Source organism: Nasonia vitripennis, chromosome 5, assembly GCF_009193385.2.
Source record: "Nasonia vitripennis strain AsymCx chromosome 5, Nvit_psr_1.1, whole genome shotgun sequence".
In the NCBI taxonomy this organism is placed as follows: domain Eukaryota; kingdom Metazoa; phylum Arthropoda; class Insecta; order Hymenoptera; family Pteromalidae; genus Nasonia; species Nasonia vitripennis.
The window spans coordinates 23,871,668-23,894,924 of NC_045761.1; the positions used below are offsets into that span (position 1 = coordinate 23,871,668).

General features: G+C 39.6%; 3 protein-coding genes across 32 annotated transcripts in view; all 3 read left to right on the top strand.

The window, feature by feature from the left end:
- LOC100123363 (longitudinals lacking) overlaps positions 1–23,257 on the top strand; it is a 280,984-nt gene that overhangs the window by 44,634 nt on the left and 213,093 nt on the right. For 2 of the 30 annotated variants that reach the window (XM_032600537.1, XM_032600538.1), the window contains exons 7-8: positions 2,160–2,399; positions 3,053–3,812. The exons of 26 other annotated variants lie outside the window; for them this stretch is intronic. In XM_032600537.1, coding sequence (XP_032456428.1) covers positions 2,160–2,399; positions 3,053–3,564 — 752 coding nt within the window. In that variant the 3' untranslated portion in view covers positions 3,565–3,812. Of the gene's footprint in view, positions 1–157; positions 1,923–2,159; positions 2,400–3,052; positions 3,813–23,257 lie in introns of those variants that run through there. 2 more of the 30 variants (XM_031931286.2, XM_032600529.1) reach the window with 2 other exon arrangements.
- LOC116738599 (longitudinals lacking protein, isoforms A/B/D/L-like) lies at positions 10,675–11,747 on the top strand. The gene is made up of 2 exons (XM_032600551.1): positions 10,675–10,866; positions 11,018–11,747. Exon 2 carries the CDS (start codon positions 11,110–11,112, stop codon positions 11,326–11,328), a length of 219 nt encoding a protein of 72 aa, XP_032456442.1. The 5' UTR covers positions 10,675–10,866; positions 11,018–11,109; the 3' UTR covers positions 11,329–11,747.
- LOC103316221 (zinc finger protein 771-like) lies at positions 18,140–19,430 on the top strand. The gene is made up of 2 exons (XM_008208941.3): positions 18,140–18,272; positions 18,564–19,430. Exon 2 carries the CDS (start codon positions 18,596–18,598, stop codon positions 18,944–18,946), a length of 351 nt encoding a protein of 116 aa, XP_008207163.1. The 5' UTR covers positions 18,140–18,272; positions 18,564–18,595; the 3' UTR covers positions 18,947–19,430.

The following is a 23,257-nucleotide window of genomic DNA, read 5'->3' on the forward strand; positions in this document are numbered from 1 at the left end:
ATAACTTTGTTTGCCAACTTCCTATCTCAAATATGAACCTTTACCTGTATTGTCTACACTTTAGCCAACTAGTTTAAGCTTTTAGTTAAGGCATCTCATTAAAAATTCAATTCCATTCAACTATTTATCTAACAATTGCTTTTTTGCTTCTGTTTAGTTTTAGCTACGACTCCGGAGAACATCGACGTGCCAGCAACTCCAACATCAAAAACTAGCAGAATCAGCAACTCAATAACTCCAACCACGAGAAATAACAAGGCCAAGATGCCAACAACTCCGACCTCGAGAAATAGTAAGCAAAAAAGGCTAACGACTCCTACTTCAAAAAATAGCGTGGTCAATGGCTCGCCAGCTTCAATTTTGAAAAACAACGGGGACAAGCCGAAAAGTCCGAATTCGAAAAACATCATCATCAAATCAACGGCTTCAGTTTCAAAAAAAATTATTGTGAAGCCTTTAAGAGGCAAAGACAAGTCAATAAGTCCAACCAAAGACAATAATAGCAGTAAAAAGTCAACAGATTCCGTTTTAGAGAACAACATCGAACAGTCAACAAATAATTCAGTAAATAATAGTGAGATGATAATTGCACCAGCTTTAGAAAATGAATCAATATCTTCGGCTTTGAAAACCAGCATTGTTGATAAGTCCGTAACTTCAATTACAGATAAGAAAATAGTCAATGAGCCCACGGCTTCAATTGTAGATAACATTATAGTGGATGTGTTAACGGGTCTAACATTAGGAAGTAACGTCGAGTACGAGCCAGTACCTCCGATTGTAGAAAATAACGTCGATGACGAGCCAGTACCTCCGATTGTAGAAAATAACGTCGATGACGAGCCAGTACCTCCTATTGTAGAAAATAACGTCGTCGATGAACTTCCGACGTCAGACGATAACGATGATAAATCAGAAGTCGATGATGAGGAGTTCCGTGGCTTTTCTAACCAGGAACTTCAGCGCTCTTTGTGCTACTTGCAAAAATGGGACCTGCTGATGTCCCGCAAAATTTTACCCAAGAAAATTCTATTACTTCATAAACAGCAAGCGAATAATTTGCTTAAGAAAAGTTGCACGAGATTTCTCTGCACCACGTGTTCGAAAGAGTTCACTAGAAAAAGAGATCTGTGGAAGCACGTGAAGTATATCTGTGGCCAAGGTGAAAGGTTCAAATGCCCTTATTGCCCAAAGTACAAAAGTAACGTTACTTCCAACGTCTACAAGCACATAAGATTGGATCATCCGACTTGTCGCATATTTTGCATCGACGCAGTTACCAATAAACCGTTTAAGAGTGATAACTCATCTTAGAACTTCTGTTAGATGTGCGAGCTTCCTTTTTTTTACGTTTTTTATTTGCTGACTTGAATAAGTTACTTAAAATTTTTAACATTACTAAATAAGCGAAATTTTTTAAATTTAATTTCTTTTCGGAAGTGTCTTTAGTAATCGTTTATCAACAATAGATTTCAATCAATTAAAATGACGCGGATAAAGCTTGTTAAGATTTGAAATTGTATAATGGGGCATTAAAAGTATAACTGTAAGATAAAAGTTGTTAGATATAGTAATCAGAGTTGAACCGTTGCCTTTACAAAAATATCTACTTACAGATTATTAATCGTTATACGAAACACTATAATCAAAATTGCACTAGTAGATAAATAAATAAGTAAAGATTAATACAATTGATAAGATCTCGAGACTCTTTAAGACTACGTATTGCAGTTATTAAGTCGAGACGTTATACTTAAACTATAAATGTAGTAAATACGCGATTCCTTCCAAGTTGTCATTTACTCAAGCGTGTGAAATGTTCCGTTTCTTCGTGTGATTATTATTTTGTGCTTAGAGACTATATTCCAATGAATTTCCAATCACTCTTGTATTTTAATAAAGTCAATTGACCTACCTCAGAACCCCGTGTAAGTGTTTTCATTGCATTACATTTCCCATCCTTGCCATCCTTCGAATCGAACGTTTCGACTCGAACGTTCCCACTTAACTTTAATGTGTGTAAGCATGTGAGCGCTTTGGGTGCATAAACCATCTCGGTAAAAGAAATCTTCAACTTGCCTTCTACAATTCCAGCGAAGAAACTCGAACCGACTTATTTTTCGTATTTTTTTAACAATCCCTCCTTTGTATTTTTTCAGTTGCATTCGATATCCACAGCGAATTCCGCGGTTTTACCAAAATCGAGCTGCAGAGGACACTAGCTTATCTGCAGAAGTGGGACATGCTGATGTCGCGGCACATGGCTCCAAACCTGCCCGAGATTATGCCAGAGTTTTACCTTAAGAAGAGCCACACGAGGTTCCTCTGTACAGAGTGTCCCAAAGAGTTTACTTGTAAGAGCGACCTGTGGAAGCACGCACAGACGAAGTGCGGCCAGCGTAAGCGAAAAAAGTGTCCTCACTGTAAATTTAAATGTCTCAATCTGTCAAAGATGCACAAGCATATTCGAATCATACACCCGTTCCGAGGTAGTGTTGACTGATTCTGTTGACTCGAGATAAATTTTTAGTAATTTTTACATGTACTGTGCATAATTGTAAGGAATATGTGGGTATGCGAATGAACGACGATATGAAATTAGTGAAAAAAGCCAATGATTAAAGATTAATGCTATCGCAAAACAGTTGTTGGAATGTTTGATATTTGTATTTTTTTTTACAAAGACAACAAGATTATTTTCTGTGCTCTGCGTTGATAAAATTGAAATAAATCATGATATTGTATGAGTTGAATCGTTTATTAATACCCGTACTTTTAGCTCTAACGCAATGATTTTCTCTTTTAGATTAAAATTTTAACGTCAAGCTCTGCAACGGAAGATACTTTGAACTTCATTTATTTCATGTAGATCTTAAACAGCATCGAAGTCTTAACAAAATTTCTAAACCTCACATTAATAATCAGTAATCGCTTGTGTCAGTCTAATCTCAATCAATAAAAGCACGGAAATTTCCCATCCTTCCATACACGGTATCCATCACTATCTATCCACATTTAAATAACCAAAACCCTGTGTTGTTTTCTGTTAAAGACCGTAAGCCGAATCAGCTGGCGATGGTAAAACCCGACGCCCCAACCGAAGACTTCAGCACTAGTGTCCCCGAAATCTCGACGTCCAACGATAAGAAGCCCACTACAAATGGTTCCAAAGCCCGTCGTTGCCGTAGACGTCCCGTAAAGTACAAAGTTCCCTCTGATTCAGAGATCGACCAACCGTTCAGTTTCCCACGATCTACTCATTCTACAAGACTACGTCAGAGCAATTCCTTGAATCCAAAGCCGATAGAAGACAAGAAGATTAAGCTGGTTGACTTGGATCTGGTTCAGGAGAGAAAGAAGTTCGCGTGTGACAAATGTCCCAAGAGATTTAGTGCGAAACAGGGCTTGTCACAACATACCAAGTACGAGTGCAGAAAGGAACCGAGATTCGAGTGTGTTTACTGCCCATACAAATGCAATAGGCCTTGGGTGATAAACGAGCATCTAAGGAGAGAACACAGTGGAAAAGCTATGCATTATTTTGATAGGGATAGCGAGACGTAAAAACTGATGAAAATCTTTGTTTTCAAAATTTGAGGCTGTTATTGCTAATTTGCTTACTTCTTCAGTCGTTATAAAAAATATTATAGATTAATAGTATAATGATTTTTTGAATTTGTTAAAAAACTTAAAATTGATTTAATGTAAAGAGGAAAGACATCTCTGATTGATTTTTGTTCGAAAAAGACAGTCAAATATGTGATATAATTTTTTGAAAACAACCCCAAAATAAAAACTCTTTATTCGCGAAATTCTTTATCGATTACTTTTTACATTTCAGCTGGCTCACCTGTACTTTCTCGATTAACCGTAAAACTTTACCGATTGGTTTGAAATTTGACGAGTACATCGTTACCTTCTTTAATACAGTCACTAACGAAGGACACTCCAATTGTACAATAAATTTTTAGATGCATGTGATTATAAATACTAATCTCCAATCTACCTACCTTACAATAACGCTGTTCGCAACAAGTGAACGTCTTCCGTGTCTGCTTCACCAACCGAATGATATCCCTTAAAACCTTCTGCCTTTTTCAGTATACTTGGAGGATCCTCTTCAATTGCCAATGGAATCGTACGTCAGTTTCAACACCAAATCAACGCCTTACGCCTGTCCAGACTGTCCGAAACGATTCTCGCAGTCGTGTAGCCTCTACCGTCATCGAAAGTACGAGTGTGGCAACAAGGCTCCAGGCTTCAGATGTCCATATTGCCTCTATGTCACCAAACAGTCTTCGACCGTCTATCAACACGTGAGAAACATCCACGTGGGCTTGGACTGTTACTGTATTGACCTCAGGAAGAACTGCGTTCGACCTAGTGGCAAGGGCAAGAAGAAAAAGAGGGAGGTCGATATTTAGGACTGAAATGTGATATTGTTGAAGAGACAATGATAAAAAGTACAAATACTTTGATCGTTATATGACTGTATAAGCAAAGCGATGGTCGATTTACGTTTAATAAAGCGTATGTTCTGTGCGAGCATATGAAATTTATTTAATGTCTGCCTTGTAGAACTATATTATTATCCATATATCAAAACGATACACGAGATACTAACCTTCAAAGTCACTTCTGGATCCATAACTTCATTGTATAAGCTTAGTGAATACGCTATCATCGATTGTCAAAACCCCATCATTTCATTTCATTTCTCTCCATTTCAGGCCACTTCCGTATCGTCGAGATCGACGACCTTCTGAACCAAAACATACCGCCGGTTCCAGAACAGTCGGTGCAGCAACCAGGAGAACCCGTTGCACCGCTTTATATCCCAATGGCAGGGGGAGGATTCAGTTGCAGTAGGTGCTTTAGGCTGTACAAACGGGAGTACGACATGAGAAGACACGTGAAACACGAGTGTGGGAAGAAGGGAAGACACAAGTGTCCCTACTGTTCCTACAGAAATCACAGGCGAACTAATCTGATGTGTCACCTAAAGTCCAAACACGCAAAGTGAAATCTAAAAGACAGTTGGTTGTAAAGAGGGATAATTCATGATTTGTGCCTAGTGTTTAAGTTTTTTTGAGTGAATGTTGTTGCGTTTGTATTTGTAAATTATCGTTCGTATAGAAATTATGATACGAGATTATAAGTTCATTTAGGTTAACAAATTGACGTTTGTTTTTGCAACAAAGAAAGGAAGAATGTTTTGACTTTTAGTACCCAATGCGATATGAGTTACCGCGATAAGTATTTACGGGCAAGATCCTTATTATGTTTGTAAAATAAATCAACGATTTTTTTTATGCTGAATAATATTTCTATTAAATACGAAAAATGAAAATCTTTTCAATAAAACCTTCCTTCCAATTGAAACTTGTACTCTCAACAATTCTATTAGTCTATATATCTCCAAAGGTGTATCGGATTCTTTAAGTGAGTAAACAGTAGCTAGCTAACTAAGTAGATTTAACTATACTAAATGTCTAATAATTTATGCCAATGTTTAAAACCTATCACTAACGAATCTTCCTTCTCGTTTCTTTCAGACTGGATTAAACAAGAGCACCTCGACTCCATAGAAGAGGAAGTCGTTTTCGTCTCTACCAATGACCAGGATGACCCACTGTATACCTCGACTATCCCTTCTTCCTCTTCAACCTCTTCCCTGGACAACCTGCAGCAGCCACAGCAAAAGGAGAAAAAGTTCCGCTGTCCCATCTGCAGCAAAAGCTTCAGTGTCTACACCAGCCTCTATCGTCACTCTCGATACGAGTGTAATCAGCAGCCGAGGTTCGGATGCGCGTATTGCTCTTACAGGACCAAACAGACGACCAGCGTGTACCAGCACATCAGAAGATTGCATCGGGGATCAGAACCAACTTGTATCGACGTTATCAGTGGCAAGGTTGTGAAGAGGAGGCCGAACAAGCAACCCAAGCATTCGGGGGCTAAGAAGGCTTAAAGTGATTTTGTTTCAGATTTGAGATTAATTTATGGCAGTTTTTTCAGTATCGACAAAGATTTTGGACTCTTTACTGTAAGTTTATGGAATCTCGAAGGCATTTAAGTGGAATAGTTTGCAATTTTTACGACTGTTACTGCATATTAAGTTTAATTTTAAGATTTATTATCGAGTTCCTGTGTAATGTAGGAAAACATGGAATTGTTGAATTGATGTGGCATTCGATTGATCAAAATCTAACAAATTATTATGATTAAGTATTATATGTACTCAATAAATATGCTGATATCTTTGATCATCGCGTATTGTCCATTGTATCTACGAAAACGCTGGCGCTAATCTTGTGTGCAGTCAAGACTTCGAAGTGACACATTTATGTTAAATGTGCAATAAAAATGAAATCATCCTCTACGATTGTCCGTTCGAATTTTTACATTTTTCTATAAAATGTAAGCTGTGACTATATTAAATAAACTAACTCAGAAGTCACTCGTCGGATTTTTCCTCCAACCATTTCCATCGGCCCCGCTAATAATACTTTTTACAGGTCAAACTCACCCAATTATACAATAAACTATGAAAAATATCACACTTCCAACGATAACCTTTCTCTCTTGTTTTCCAGCTTACCTGGAGATACTTGATATCGACGAGAGCATCCTCCAGGAGATTGAGCGAGTCAACGAGAACAGCGGCAAAACGCGCTACCCATGTCCTTCGTGCGGCAAGAGTTACACGACGAAAAGTGCCGTGACAGCCCATTTTAGATACGATTGTGGCAAACCGCCGAGATTCGAGTGTCCCTACTGCGGAAAACTGAGCAAGAAGAAGTACAATATACAGGACCATATCAGGCACATGCATCCGACTAGGCCGGTTAACTGCAAGACGTTGTTTTGAGAGTGGCGATCGTTGAGAATGAACTTTGTTACATTAAGTTAATTTATTATTTATTATTTTCTAAAAGAGTAGATGAATATTTTTCTTATATTAGCTAATTAAGAGTTATGTAGGTGTAATGTTAAAGTTATCGACTCCGTCGAGATAAATATGGCCATTGATTAGTGATGCAATGAAATTTTTTTGATCTCTACAATCTAAAAATTTAAGAAATTCGATCCTCGATAGTTATTATTTTTTATTTATTAAAAAAAAAGAAATATTAATATTTTGTTGATTTTGCACGAAGAGGACGAAACGGTGCTTGATAGTATTGACAAGTTGAAAATTGTTGACCATATGTATTTTTGCTAATCGTTTTTTTATATGCCTATTATTATGACAATAATGATAACCAAAACAGGTATTGTTATAAAATAAAGTTCTATTATAAAGAAAACACCTCATCGTCTCCTACCTTCACCCCATCGATCGAAAAAATAGTCTAATTTTCTAATAAAGTCGATCCACCTACTCTCTGCCCTCTACTCTAAATTCTCGACTGCATGCACAAACATCTTTCCTCTTTATCAACCGAAAAAATAGAAAAATAAAAAATAAAAACTACAAACTCCACTGGTTTGCGGTGTCTCTCAAAGCCTTCACACGCTTCTGTGTAAGTCCACAAGAAGATCGAACACCATCTCGAAGTCTCTGCCGTTCTAACCACACCTCGACGTTTGCTTCTGTTGCAGGAATGATCTATATCAACACAATGTATCCCAGTGTGGGTAAGAAGTGTCATCCGCAGCGGAAACGCGAACAGAAGGAATTCAACAATCAGACCGGCAAGTTCCACTGCCCGAAGTGTAACAATGGTTACGGGAGGAGGGACACTATGCTGGGACATTATCGATACGAGTGTGGAAAGGCACCGAGGTACAAGTGTCCCTATTGCCTGCTGGTCAGCAAGAAGACTTCGAATATCTATCAGCACATACGATCGGTGCATCCTGAAAAACAGGTTACGGTTGTCAAGTTGTACTGAGAGGAAGAGGAAGTAGGGGAACAAGTGCCAATGAATTTTTTTACTTAGGCGGGAACTTTGTCGCTTCGATTTTAAGGAGGCGTCGGAGCTACGTTGATTACATACGAACATTGAGAAATACGACTCCGACAGCTCCTTAAAACGGCAATGCAATCTTTTATTGAAATCACGATGACAATGATATTATAATTCACTGAGGTCAGTATGCGAATCAACGAAATTTTTTATGGTTTCTTTGATTATGGTATTCAAAAATAGTTTTACAGTATTTTAGCGTTATATGCCATGAATTATAAATATGTTTATACATAAGTTTAAGAAAATGCGCTTAATTACGTATAATATAGCACGAATGTGCCACATAAAGCTTACGACTGACTCAAAACCATTTTTACTCGCTGATATGAAGTGCTTAAAAATAGATGATAATCAAAAACTTTCGTATTTATATGATTTTTATTTTAGTTAGAATTAGGATTGTTTTTGTATATGTACAAATTAATTTACTCATATTTTACCTCCATTGATGTAGATATGTAATTCAATCTCATCCTCTTAAAACTAAGGTTGTTGCTCAAATCCATAAGAGGATTATTGTTTCATAAGACTTTGTCCAGGTTTGCATATTTATGTACATAACGTTAGTAAATAGTATAGCTTTAAGAAAAGGTGTGTAGAGAAACGCGAAGAATAATACTTTTTTTTCATACGAGTTATGACTTCAACTCGACGTAATAACATTTCGTTCACGACTGAAAAAAAATTGCTTTTTATACGACGTAACATAAAAAACTGAATTGTGTATAAAAATAAAAGAAAACAGAAAATTCTAAACAAAAAAAAACACCAAACGTTAATAAATATTTTTCTGTATCCAAATCAAAACCGTCGATGTTCAATCAACTCATTCATCCACACCAATCTCACAATTCAACTCTAACTGTTATGTGTCATGCATCCAATATCTTGGATTTCTATACCTACTCTTCACCGCGATGACTAACGACCAACGCAATCTTTTTGATCCCAACAGACAAAAGCAGCAGCGAACCAAGTCCAAAACCTCGAAGTCAAGCACCCATCGAGTTCGACTGGTCAAGGTTTCGCGTACCTGAGGTCATCCTTGGTCAGCATCAGTTGCCACCGATACCATCGTCCTCCAGCGTCGAGTCGCCTCTGAATCTCACGGGAATCGTCGGTGTGTACAATTATTTCAACCTTGAGAGACTTCCCAAACGAGGAAGACCGAGAGGACGATGTCAGTCGAAGGTTCGCTCAGCTCCACTTTCCGGCGAAAGCAAACAACCCGAGCAGAAACTCTACGGCTGTCCTTACTGTGGCTACAGCACGAAGTACTCGCACAGCGTTTATCCTCACGTGAGGAAACAACACGGCGGACGCAAGGTCTACTGCATCGACTATCCTCAGTAATCAGTATTGGGTGTTGATAGTATTCTGAAACGATTCTGTGATTTCTATTGTTGATGGTTAATCGATTAATTACGCTTCGTAGGACTAGTGAAATTTTTTATTGCAATAATTACGATATTAGACATGTATGGAAAAAAAAGGAAAAGAAAATTGTGATAAGTTGTACATGAGATGTACGCGCGATCTGACGATAACTGTATTATGTGATAATTTATGAGAAATAAATAGATGTTTACCCGATACGATTGACTCCTCTCTGCGTGGGTAAGGAGCATCCTTCAATTAGTTAGTCCACTCGGCGCTTTTCAAGTAGAAACGATTGTCCTTAGTAAAAATTAGCGTAAAATTCCACGACTAACCACAGCCTTTCCTCTCTTTTCTTCTGTCGCAGGTGACCGGCGTAACGGAGCAGCCCGTAAGATTACGGAACCGTCTGTTAACCCAACCACCGGCAAGTACCATTGTCCCAGGTGTAAGGTCCGTTCATTCTCGCAGAGCTACTCGATGTACAGGCACTACAGGTACGAATGCGGCGATGTACCGCCGAGGTATCAGTGTCCCTATTGTGGACATGTCAGCAAGTGGACACACTCGATTTACAATCACGTGAGAAAGCTGCATCCTGGCTGCATAGTCAAGTTGAATAAGCTGTATTGATTCAGCTGTATTATTAATTCAATAAAGACCATGACATTTTCAAGTATTCCAATCGTTTCTTCCAGCCCCTCGCATACTCTCAAATAAATTTTAATCGTTCTAACGCTAACTCTATCATTCGTACTTCCAGATGCAGAATCGACCGCCAGCCGCAATATTAGTTGTCTCGAACACCCTTTTAGTTTTCTTTAATTCCTCGCTCAAAATGTACATACACATCAACCCAACACACTCGGCACGTACAGCCTCTCTCTCGTAGGCACTAAAAAAACTAAGAAATTCTCTCATACCCCTGTACTAATACCCCAAAACCTTTTGACTTGTCTTGCAGGCTTCGCACTGGGCTCGTGCGTCCCGATGTACAAGTGTCCGCTCTGCGGTGACCCTATGGTCAACCTGCACTCTCTTAGCATGCATATGCGCAAACACGAACAGTGTCAACCTGGCATGAGAAAAGAGACGACCAACAGGTGTCAATACTGCGACTACAAGTCCAAGTACACGTCTAACATGTACAAACACGTGCGAAGGATGCACAAGCAGCCTGGAGGAAGGATAGGGAACGTGTTCTATTGAACGATTAGGTGTAGTGAATGTGACTTTTTTTGTTTAGTTAATCTTCGGTGGATCTCATCGAGCTGTATTTTGTACATAATACGATGAAGTATTTACTATTATGCCAGTATTATTAGTCGTTGTTGAAATTCGATTTGTTTTTATAATAAGTGCCTCGCTCTCGGACTTTGTACTTTGTATTGACGTAGGGAAGCTATTATGACATAGTTAATAAAGTAAACAACATAATCTTCAAAGAAGCTTCCGATCATTTTCAACTCCAATCATTCATTTCAGAGCGATAAGAAACCAAAGCAACAATCGGGTAAGACGACGTCATCTTCTTCTTTTCTACTTTCGTATTTCGTTTTCTCCAAAATCCCAATAAGTGCTCCGCTTCGCACCTTCTCTCGACTCCACGCAGCCACAGCCAGACGAATCCATCTAACCGACCGTCTTTACTTTTGTGTTCGCAGATCGATTCCCAGTCTACCGCACGGACTTCCTCGATGTTCTCAGACTCAACGCCTCGGAACAGCATCAGCAGCACATACTCGAAGAGGGGCCGATGTGTCCAGGTGGTAAACTGGCCAGTTATCACTGTCCGCGTTGCAACGCTGGCTACACTTACAAGAAGACTCTGATGACCCACATGAAGTACGACTGCGGCAAGGAGCCGAGGTTCAAGTGCCCGTATTGTGGCAAGAGGGACAAGTGCTCGTCGAATATTTACAAGCACGTGAGGATGAAACACGACGGGCTACCGGTGAAGGTCCAGAAAAACTGATAGTGCCTGAGCGACGTTGACGAAGCTGACTTTTTTTTAGTTCTTTGTGTAGACTGAGAGACGTTATTATTTATTTTGAAATTATGAGATATTCTCCGTGACTTAAGTATCAGCGAGAACCGCTGTTATAATTTATGTGCTTTAAATTATTTAATCTAGTCTGTAAGAATAAACAAGTTCGACTGGTTATGTGAAGATTGTAAATATTTAGACGACTATTTATTCAGAATCTTCCCGAAGACTGTGAAATGTATGGCACAGTAAAAAACCGATTGTTTGTGAGGACCAAAAAATTTGTTGATAATCAAGTTCCTACGATTCGTCAAAATAGTCAGACCGATGTTGTAGCTCTTCCTATATTACCGAAGAAATCTCCGACGATTGTACAATCATGTTAATAAATTAATCGTAAGAGCAAACGCTTATTATCTTTTACATAACCCAATCATGGTAAGAGGGATATTCATCGTCATACTAACCGATACTTTGCTCATTGCGTCTACCGCCTCTGTCAGGCGAATTTCTTTAATTTTTCAAACACTCAACTAACCAAACGATAACTTGTTACAGATTTATCCAGGACACAGAGGAAGCTGCTAGTGCCAAGATTCGTCTGTTTCGCTTGCAACACAACCTTTTCTCGACACTACGATATGAAGCGACACCAATGCAATCCACATCCAAGATACAGCTGCCCGTACTGTCCGAAACGCAATAATTATTCGACGAACCTGCGCAAACACATTCAGAGCTGGCATCCTGGGATGCCTGTCCGAATTGTCAAGATGCGTTGACTCTGATCTCATGGTGTACCTTTCTATACTTGTATCAAAGAAGCCCAATTAACGAATACGAAATACACATTGTCATCCGATTTCAAGACAATTTACTCCACCCGATATCATCCTCGACACTGCGACAACCAACGACACACATCAGCAAACATGCATCAGTAGCCTCAATAATCCAAATGCTAGAAAGTCAACCTACCCCCCATAGACTCTGTTCGTTGCACGTCGTACACCCCCACAGTCCCCTATGTCTATCTCTCTATCAATCAGTTTCTGAAAAATCACCTCCAAACGACTGACGAGACTTGTTTTTCTCTCATCTTTTTCAGGCGGCAGTAGCCTCAAGTCCTGGCCGTTGTATCTACAGCAGCAGGTGTTAATGCAGCAAAAGGAGGATTTGGCGAACTCGATCGCTTACAAGGTTCACCCGAACGAGCGAAAGTGTTACGAGTGCCTGACGTGCCAACGACGCTTCAGCCAGAAGACCACCATTACGAGACACCTGAGATACTTCTGCGGAAAGGGCCATCGTTACAAGTGTCCCTACTGCGACGCTCTGGCTTCGTGTTCCTCGAATATTTACAGACACGTGAGGAGTAGGCACGACGGGAAGATGCCACACGCTATCAAACTCTTTACTTCGATCACGGATCGATTGATCGGTTAGAGGCCGCGGATGTTTCCTTCGACTCGCGCTGATGAATTGCTCTGGAAGCGAAATTAATTTTTCTGATATCAGCGCGAATCTTGGAGGATACAGTTGCTGGATCAGTGCAGTATTTTGTTAACTTCTGTTCAATGTTTTTGAATATTCTTTCAAATTGTGAGATACGTATTATGTGCTAGTATCGAGATTATTACACGATTCTAGTCCTTCAGGAAGTTGTATTACATCATTTATGGTAAGAGCATGTCACCACTATACACGTTTAAGTATAAATGAATTATACTCCATATAGATCAATGTGTTCCGAAGCTATATTTTTTACTACATCATTTCATGTAAGACTGATGGAAATGATTAATTCGAATAACCAGTACTCACACGTACAGACCTTCGATCCTCGAGATGATTATTATATGCGGTATATAATGGACAAAACCGCAAACGGATATGTGTATTGAAGAAAGCAGCAGTACGTGTATGTAAATTCCTCTGAAAATAAAGTTTTCGATATAACACACCACAAGTAATTTCACAAAGTCTCTCCTCTAATCGATATCACTCAAATATATATCTATATATACACAAGCGAGTAAGTATACGACACCGAGAAAACTCGCAAACAGCAAAATATACTAATAAAAATCGCATCTCCAAACGATTCTTCTTCAGTAGCACGCTCGCAAGCGACTAACAACCGCAGCTTATTCTCCAGCAGTAGTAGGCTATTGTACCTCGACCAAAGTAAAAAAAATCAAAGCTCGTCCATAATCATCTCCAAATCCGACGTCTCTAACTTCTCGTTCAAAATTCGTTTTTCCAGGCCAAAGGTCACGACGCCATGTCTACAGCATCAAGAAGAGCTACTACTGTCCACGTTGCAACCACGGCTACACCGAGAAGGCCAACATGATCCGACACTTCAGACACGAGTGCGGTGTCCCGCCAAAGTACCAGTGCCCCTACTGCACTTATCCCTCGAAGTACACCCACAACATCTACGCCCACGTGCGCAAGCATCATCCTCAGCAGAAGCCTTGCTATATCAAGAGATACTGAGAGACGAAGAGAATTTGTTCTGTATTGTGTAGTATTGTGACCATGACGTTTTTCTTTGTGATTTCATAGCTAACTGAGACATCGAACGTATTATAGTCTTGCCGTTATTATTACTTTATTTAGGGTGTTTTCTCTCTCGAGATGCGTAGAACATTGACGTATAGCATATACAGTTTACCGACAGTTCCTTCAGCAAAGATCAACCTCCTACTGTAACCTTAGAAGCTTTAAATCAAAGTACTCGGATATTTTTGTAATAGTATTCGTCCTGTAGGATAGACATATATTATACATCTACTGTAAGATACAATGAAAGAGAGTTTTGTTTCGTTTTTGTTTTTAAAGTGAAAGACTGCATTTAAATCGATAAGTATTTTTTATTTTTTTTTAACTGTATTCTCTCGACCACATACTTATGAATTTTATATCTGTGCAATACACGCTCTGTAATTTCTATCGAAAATAAATCATAGTTTATTATCCACAAGGTCTACGACAATTCTCTAACCCTCCGCTCTACAATAATACAACCTTTCAGCCTACATAATAAGCATATAACATGTAAAAAAACACCATCTCTCCATCTCTCTAACCATCGTCCAACTTTTGCATTTCAGGTTACTGGAAGCCGGTGCCTCAGCAGCAGGTCCCGCTGGTCCGTTACTACTACTGTCCCTGTTGCAACCACCGCTACACCAACAAGGCCAATATGCTCAAGCACTACAGGCACGTCTGCGGCCGACCACCTCAGTACAAGTGTCCACATTGCGAATACATCTCGCGATACGCGCACAACGTCTACGCGCACGTCAGGAGGGTTCACCCCAGCGAGAAGCCGTCGTTCGTTATGAACGACAGGATCAACGAGTGAAAGCCGTTGTGTGACTTTTAAAAAAGATTTTACTTGTAAATTGACTTGTATATTGATTTTTATTGATTTATCAGCTAGACTGCTGTGTGTCCTCTCGATGAAATTGTGCTCGTTGTAGAATTTTTATTGTAAAATATGTAATTATAAACGCTGAGTACAACCACAACATCGAATTGTCTTCTCTCCCACGCATATTATGTACATATACGATTATTATCGCTTCTAATCGAACCATATCCGCTATTATTCCACACAGATTTGATCTTGTTTGTTTTTTCCACTCGAAAAAGAAAAAAATCATCCTCACGCATTCATAAGACACACAAAACGCACTTAACGAGAATAACTCCCCGATATAAACACGATTGGCTTCTGCTTTTTCTGCTTACAGATCCACTGCGGCTGGTGCCTCGGTACACCCTGGAGACACCGGGATCGATTTATCGGGCTCGAGGCAAGTTCCGCTGCGATATCTGCGGCAAGTCCTACAAGTGGTACAGTGGACTGTACCGACACAAGACTTATGAGTGCGGAAAACTGCCCAGGTTCCAGTGTCCGCACTGCGAGTACGTGGCCAAGCAACGACCTCACGTCTACTCGCATATCAAATCGGCACATAAGAATAGCGCTATTTACGCGCTTGACTTGGAGAGTACTTAAAGGGATTTTTTTGTTTTCAGTTAGTGAAGGGCTGGGTGATTTGTTGAGTGTGAGGAAGTTTTAATTATTTTTCGATTGCAGAGTTGTGAGTTGAGTGTGGTTTTCGATTGACAAGGTTACTTTTTATGCATTTATCGACGTACGTGTGTTCTTTGATTAAGATTTTGAGTCAGTTATTCCTTATTTTTTATTACGAATAATTTATGCAACTAATTAACGATTGACGATTTTGTAAACACGATAGGTCTCAATGAGTACTTTTAATATGCATCGTTTTGTAATGAGAAAGCATTATAATTCGAAGATGAAAATGTTGTACAGTCAATTCGATGACGTTATTTACCAAAGTAAAGTACTAAGATTTGCTAACTTGCTTTATTGAATGACTCTTCAGCCATTCTATAGGATATTTCAAGTTTGTTACATATATGAATAAGAATGAATATTTTCGCTAATAAATCTGTAACAGATAAATTTTGAAACATAGATGATTTGCTTCTTTCCCATTTTGCTGGTAATATTCACCTCCATAACTATTAGTACCGTAACATTTTTAATAACCAAATCAATAAATTTTATTTTTCAGCCTCAACGATCATCTCCATCTCCAACGGTGGCAAGCACATTCACAGCAAACAGTCATAAATCCACAAATCATACTTGTAAAGAGTACATGCATGATTGAAGAAATTGTCTCGAATCTTATCATTTGTTTTCGTTTCACCTTACTAAAATGTTGTCTTCCAGAAGCCTTAAACGTATGCCAATCTCTCGTTTACCCCCACACCAAACCCACATAACCATCGTTTACACTGATTGTTTCAGAGGAGGCTCAAAGTCGACCCACTGCACCGAGGGCAGTTTTGTTTGTGTGAACTGCAACAAGTCCTACAAGTATAACAGAGATTTCGTTCGACATCAGAGTTACGAGTGTGGCAAACTGCCTCGATTCAAGTGTCCGTACTGCGAATACGTGGACAAACATCGACCGCACATCTACGGCCACATAAAGTGCAAGCACAGCTCGAAACCGGTTTACGCTCTGGACCTCGAACACCACGCGAAAGAAGGTTAGGAGGACTGAATGTGATTTTATATAAATTTAATATACGAGCTCACTTGCATTCTGGCTCCGCAATAATAAACCTTCTATACTAACGCAGCGATGTACACAGCTAGAAACTCTAACTCGACTCATTCTCATTAACCAAATCATCCCTCGAAGCAGCCTTTAGAAATCATCGGTCAGTCTTGTGTGATTTCACTATCCCTAATTCGAAAGTATAAGCATCACGACGTAGGACCTAGAGCGTCTGGGTAACTCACCGATTTCTGTTCTTATTTTCTCAGGCACCTGGGACATCGTCTCTACTGTCTATCAGACGTCTACAGTTGGAAATATCAACGACGTCGGTCCTTTGAGATTCGCTTGTCCCTACTGCCAGTTCCGTAATAAGCGCAAGGACCACATCTACCGGCACATCCGCGGAAAACATCCGAGCCAGACCGTCTGCTACATTGACCTGTATCTGCAGCACTGAAGACTTATATATATATATATATAAATTTGTACCGACGAAATAAAATGTTATTAATTAAATTTGTAAATACGCATAACAGAGAAATACTTGATGATGTGATCGTGAGGAATAATAACAGCAACTTTTCAGTAACCATGTCGTAACCGAGTTTTGATTTAAACAACGAACTATATATCCAAGCGTTCGTCGATTTGTGCATGCTCTTGTATGAAGACTGACAGTGTAATTACCGGTAATACTTCCTCGCCAACGCACTTAATCGATTTCTCTGAAAAACGTCCTTCACACCAGCGATTAACACTTTTGGGAATGACGCTTTTCAAGGAAAACTGACCTTTTCACCACGAAAAAATATCGAACTAACCAGTTGTCCTCTTCTTCTTCGCAGGTCTGCAGTACAAGGATTGGCCAAGTGCGAACGACATCTACACTACGGTAGACCAGAACGACTCGTCGTCGACGCGTCATCCTTGTCCTCGGTGTTATCGTACCTACAAGCATCGAAGCCACATGATACGTCACTTCAGATACGAGTGCGGTACACCTCAGAGGTTCGAGTGTCCCTACTGCAAGATACATCTGAGACAGAGGACACACGCTTGGACCCATATCAGAACGTTTCATCCAGGAAGAGAAATGTATTGCGTGGATATCGCTACGAATGCCAAGCTAACCAGGAGAGATTACAGGGCTGATTGAGATTGTCGCCTGTTTCTTCGTGGATTTTTTTTTCTTGCGTTACTTAATTACCTTTTGTTTAGTTGAGAATTTAACTAATGATTTCTTTTTTATTGATTTAACACTGCGCATCGACAAGACGATGTGTATACTATGCCAAGGTTTCTAGTCCGAGATTCGAGTTTGATTGATTCACGAGTACAACGAGTTGTACACCTATTGATTTCAGCGAAACCCATGTATATAAGAGTGTAAGTATTTATAGAATAAAAAAACTTTGTTAAAAACGTGTGGTCACTTTTATTACGATTCACCAACCGTATACTCCGATTATTATGGTCCACGTGATTGTCCCCTGTAAGTGTTCTTGTCATCGTCCAATTGTGAGTATAGAAGGTGATGGCGCAAAGTTGTTACAGCTCTGCAGACAATTTTGCAACTATTACCATTCATGTTTCAGTTATACAGAGAGTCAAGTGTAACAGCAGTTTGTACATCAGGATGCGGTGGACGGAGTGCAAGTGGCATGCCAGGACCTTGGCGTACTTCACCTGATGCTGCTGGATTGAATTTTGACATTTTTTTATTGTAGTTTAATCAATCATTTTCTAGAATAATTATTTCGTAGGCGCAGTGTAGTACAGCAGTATTTACATTTTCTTCAATTAATGTACAATTAGGTGAGAACAATTTTGTAAACAAATAACGTGAAATCACAACGTTGACAGCGACGAAAGATCTTTGAAGGGAGGTCAAAATCAAATTATAAATTTTCTGCGCTACGAGTGATGTTAACTTCCGAAAATAAATATAACCAGTAGATGTAAGCATTGAAACTTGTATATTTTTCATTGTTAATAGCTGTACACACACGTGCATTCATTATCAATGTTCACACACAAGCCTTCGCCAAAGTCAAGCAATCCAGCCTTGCTTCTCTCACTAACCAATCGAATTGCTTCGTTTTTCAGGTTTCTTCGTACCGCAGCTGGACATCAACTACATGCTCAGTCAGCAGTCGACCAATGACTCCGTCGAACTCGACACCCCCAAACACGTCCCAAATCCTCTCAACTCCTCACCCGTCTCTGAAGATTTTTACAGACAGCAGAAAACCGTCGTCGTCGTACCTCAGCCGCAAAACAAACCGTTCGGCTGTCCCAAGTGCTCGAGGAGCTTTACTGTCAAAGGCAACATGACGCGTCATCTGAAGTACGAATGCGGACAGCAGCCGAGGTTTCAGTGCCCTTATTGCGACTTCAGAAGCAAGCAGACGTCAAACGTCATGTCGCATATTAGGACGAAGCACGTGGGCGAGAAAGTTTACGTTGTGCATCTGAAGTACAACGAGTGATAGTTTCTGATTTGAATTTTCAAGAAAGCTGAACTGATACGCGAGAAAGTACAGACTGTCTATGTGATAATAATTATTGATATATTTTTACGTTACGTTAATGTATTGAAAAAAAGATTGTTAGTTCCTCATGTCTTCGAGTATTTTAATTTAAGTATAGTGTGGATACGTTTAACGTTACTTCCTCCTGGAGGAAGCTTTGTATTTTTTTATGTTAGCCAGGTCGAGGATTATTTGTACGGTGCTAATGTTTTTATATGATTTGTTATATGATTGAAAATGTATTTATCTAGATATATTTGTTGTAGAGATGATTATTTACAAAATATTTATTGCGAATTTTAACATGTGATACTTTTAATACTATGCCTATAATACGCGCCTATTATAAACGAAATATAAATTTCAGTTGATTGAACCATGTGTCTTTCTATACACACGATAACTGAAGCCAATAAAATGTATTTGATACTCGAGTATTCAACGACCGTTTGCGTAGAGTACTTTCACCCATCTCACGCCATATTTTCCCCTAATTTGTGTTCGTTTGGTATGTTTACCTGATTTTTGAGTTTTAACTAATACCAAACTAAAATTGAATAATCCCCTAATAATCCCCGATTGCATTTTACAGAAGATTGTGACAACCTAAAAAAGCTAACACTGTTGTAACCTCGACCAGCACACCACCAGCACGACTCCGGCCCTCAGCAAACCCTGCCTCATAATATCTAAACAAAAGTCCTTGTCTTTTCGCAGATCCCGTGATGCTCTCATTTCTGAGCTTGCAAATGCAAGAAGAGGACACTCCGAAGATGAAGTACCAACGTAGTTCACACTGGCGCGCTAAGCAACACTACTGTCCCAAGTGCCAGCGTGGATTCACTCTTAAGAGCAACATGAACCGACACGTGAAGTTCGAGTGTGGCTTTGAGCCCCGATATAAGTGTCCTTACTGCTGCCTGCGCAGCAAACAGACGTCTCAGATTTATTCGCACATCAGGAAGAAGCATCCCGGACATAAGGTCAGCGTCGTCAACGTCGAAAATATCGAGAAGGACGAGCAGGAGTGATGGGCTGAAGAAGATGAAGATGACATTTTGATTTTTTTTTGTTTGTTTTACTGACGTGTGATATTATTTTGTTTTTTCTGATATATTCTTGTGTTTTTTTTCGACTTAATTATACAATGTATTGATTATGTATGTTTGCGAGATTTCCATCGAACAAATTCTAAGTCAGCTCATCAAAGCTATACATTGATATTATGTTGAGTAACTTTTTTTGCGACTTGAAAAATCGTACTGTACTTGATCCGAGTTATGAATAAAACGTTTCGAACCTTTGCACTTGAATGATTTTGCGTACACTATGTATTTGTAAGGATCGATTATGGAATCTGGTGAAGTTTTCGTTGCAGTAAAACACTAAACCTGGAGCACTGTACAACGAAGAACGATAGAAAACTAGTCGCTTGCAACACGCACTAGGCCGAAAAAACAATCTATAGAGCATGCCTTCCTCTACGCTTATTACAGCGAAACTCTTGCGACGATCCAAAGGTAGACGTAATATTGCAATCCTTCACTCTCTTCGGGTTCATTCTTTCGACTAAGGCTGAGAAAAAGCGCGTAGTCTTCTTTGCTTTTTCTCGGCGCACTCGATCAACTCCGTATGATTCCTTTCTCCTTACTCTTCAGTAACCACGAAATTCTTTGCTTCTCTTTTCCAGTGTCTCTGTCTCCTGGTTCCTCAACTTTTCCAGTCCTGCCGCTGATGAAGAACTTCGCGGCCATGTGGATGGCGAAGCAGCAGCACCACCAGAACCAGTTGCACAGCCAGCAACAACCCTCGGGGTACTCTTACCGCTGCGAAGTCTGCGGAAAGGGCTACCAGCACAGAGCGACTCTGCTGAGACACACGCGACACGAGTGTGGCAAAGAGCCGAAATTTAAGTGCCCCTACTGTCCACATAGGACGAAACAGAGGGGAAATCTTTATCAGCACATTCGTACCAATCATCCTGGGAAAACCGTGTTCTCAAACACGGTCGATGATGGCGAAATTTGATAAGTTATGGGGGACGTGAAGTATTTGATTTGCGGGAAATTTAAGTTTTTAGGAGGTATACCTTAGTTACCTATAATTGATATTGTTACCAGCAAGTATACCGATGAATACTCGTTTCATTGATTCTGTATAAGCGGACTGGACTGTACAGTAATTGAAATGATATGGTTCCTAAGTATGGTTCAGATCTTCTGTTAGAGATTACTTAGTATTTTGTATTTAAAATTAACAAATAATACTCTTAGTATTAACTTAGATTAGCTCAGATTTTTTTCTACTTATAAAACTACAAAAATATTTTTTTTTGTAATAATTTCGTTGTAAGAGTTTGAGAATTTCCTTCTGATAAATCAACGAAGCATTTGTTAGTGCGCACAACATTATCAGTTTATACAAAGTGTAAATAAGGATTACATCTAGCAGACCTTTACAAAAAGCAAATCGTTTAGCAAAGAGCTTGAAATCACTGAAAACCATGACATACCCGCAATTACGTATACTCGACAATAAGTATATTCCGCATAACAGAAAGCTGATCTTTGTACACTACAGCAGCTTAATTTAAGTGATTATTATTGTATTAATTTACAATCGACTGATATATTGCTGTGAATCTGCATCCCCGTTAATATAAGGCGCAAAATTTCTATATACCTCATTCATAGAGCCATTTACAAGGCACAGTCACAAAAAACTGTGCTTCGCGACAGTATTGTAAATTACAGAGTTACCACGACGCTCATTGCGACAATTTTCAAGCGAAACTGCTTTACGCAGTTGTTAGAGCCCTGCACTATAGTATACCGTATAACGTAGTATCTTTTCTAATAAAACGTATAAATCACTCGATACTAACTTTTGTCACTCAACCTATCTAATACTGCTTTTCATGCGTCATGACAATATAACTCCATGAACTTTTTCTAACAACCTTTTTTATTTTTTCCAGGTCACCACCGCCAGATAAGTCTCATAAAATCGTCAGTCCTCCGGTTACAGGTGGAGTCGATAGAGGTAAAAAATTCGCCGAAATATTTCCCAGGACATTACCTCTGTGAACAGTGTGGTAAAAGCTACCGATGGCACAAAAATTTGATGGCACACTTGAGGTTGGAATGTAACAAGGAACCGACTATTTTTTGTCCGTTCTGTCCAACCAGAACGAAATACAAGAAAAGCATGCGCTCACACATGCGCAGGATGCATAACGTTCTTCTGTGAAGATGTCTTCGTGTCGATTGTCAAATCGTTCGTAGATTTTATAGAAAACAATGAGAGGCTATCTAAATCATTTATCGTATTGCCATGACGTACATTTCGTTTTCTCTATGATATTTGATTGTTAACCACACCAAAGTTTTATACTGTAGTAATGATGAAAATAAATGTTTTCCAGACTAATTGAAGTTTCATTGATTTTCAAAATTTCAATGCAAAATCTCTGACAGCCTCACTGACTAGTATATTTTATTTTTCAGGTACAAGCTTGCGATCTCGAACAACTTCACCAATTCTTGGGAACCAGAGATCCGTCATTATTTCTAAAAACTTCCATCATTCGAAGCTCCTGCAAAAAGCGCAGCGTTATAATGTTATTCTTGAGATCTGTAGACTGAAATAAAAAGCTCCACCCCTCCATTACTCACATTACAAAAACCATCAACAACCCTAACGACACATCGCATCGGAAGCATGGAATGGTTGCATGCGACTAAGTGTTTTTTTAATTTTCATTTTCCCGCAAATTTTAAAGCCCGAAAAAACTTTGATTTTCCCGCTGTGCGTCTGTATCACACACACACACACACACACACACACACACAAAAACCCAACTCACACACCCACTCACAGATTCTCGGCATGACAGTCACACATCGATGTTACACACGAGCTTTGCAATCCGTTTGATATCAGACCCCCCATCCAATAAGCACAGCGAGTTCCCATCTCTCACCTCCCATTAAGCAAAACCAAAGCATCAGTCAATATAATTCATCCAGCCACGCGTGCCTTTCTCGTTTTCCAGAGGCGCCGCTCTTCCCGATTGTCAGGCCGCGGCTGCACATCTGCCCCCGCTGCGGCCAGATGTACTCCTGGGCCTCGAACCTTCGCAAGCATCTCAAGATGGGCTGCGGCATGGTCACCTGCGAGACTCACTTCTCCTGCCAGTACTGCCCCTATCGCTCCCGCATCGAGGCCAGCTTCATCAAGCACCTGCTCTCCGTGCATAACATCAAGTAG

What these genes read in the sequence shown, in the direction of transcription:
- LOC116738599 (XM_032600551.1), top strand. Translation starts at nt 11,110, where the DNA reads ATGTGTCCAGGTGGTAAACTGGCCAGTTATCACTGTCCGCGTTGCAAC.
- LOC103316221 (XM_008208941.3), top strand. Translation starts at nt 18,596, where the DNA reads ATGCTCAGTCAGCAGTCGACCAATGACTCCGTCGAACTCGACACCCCC.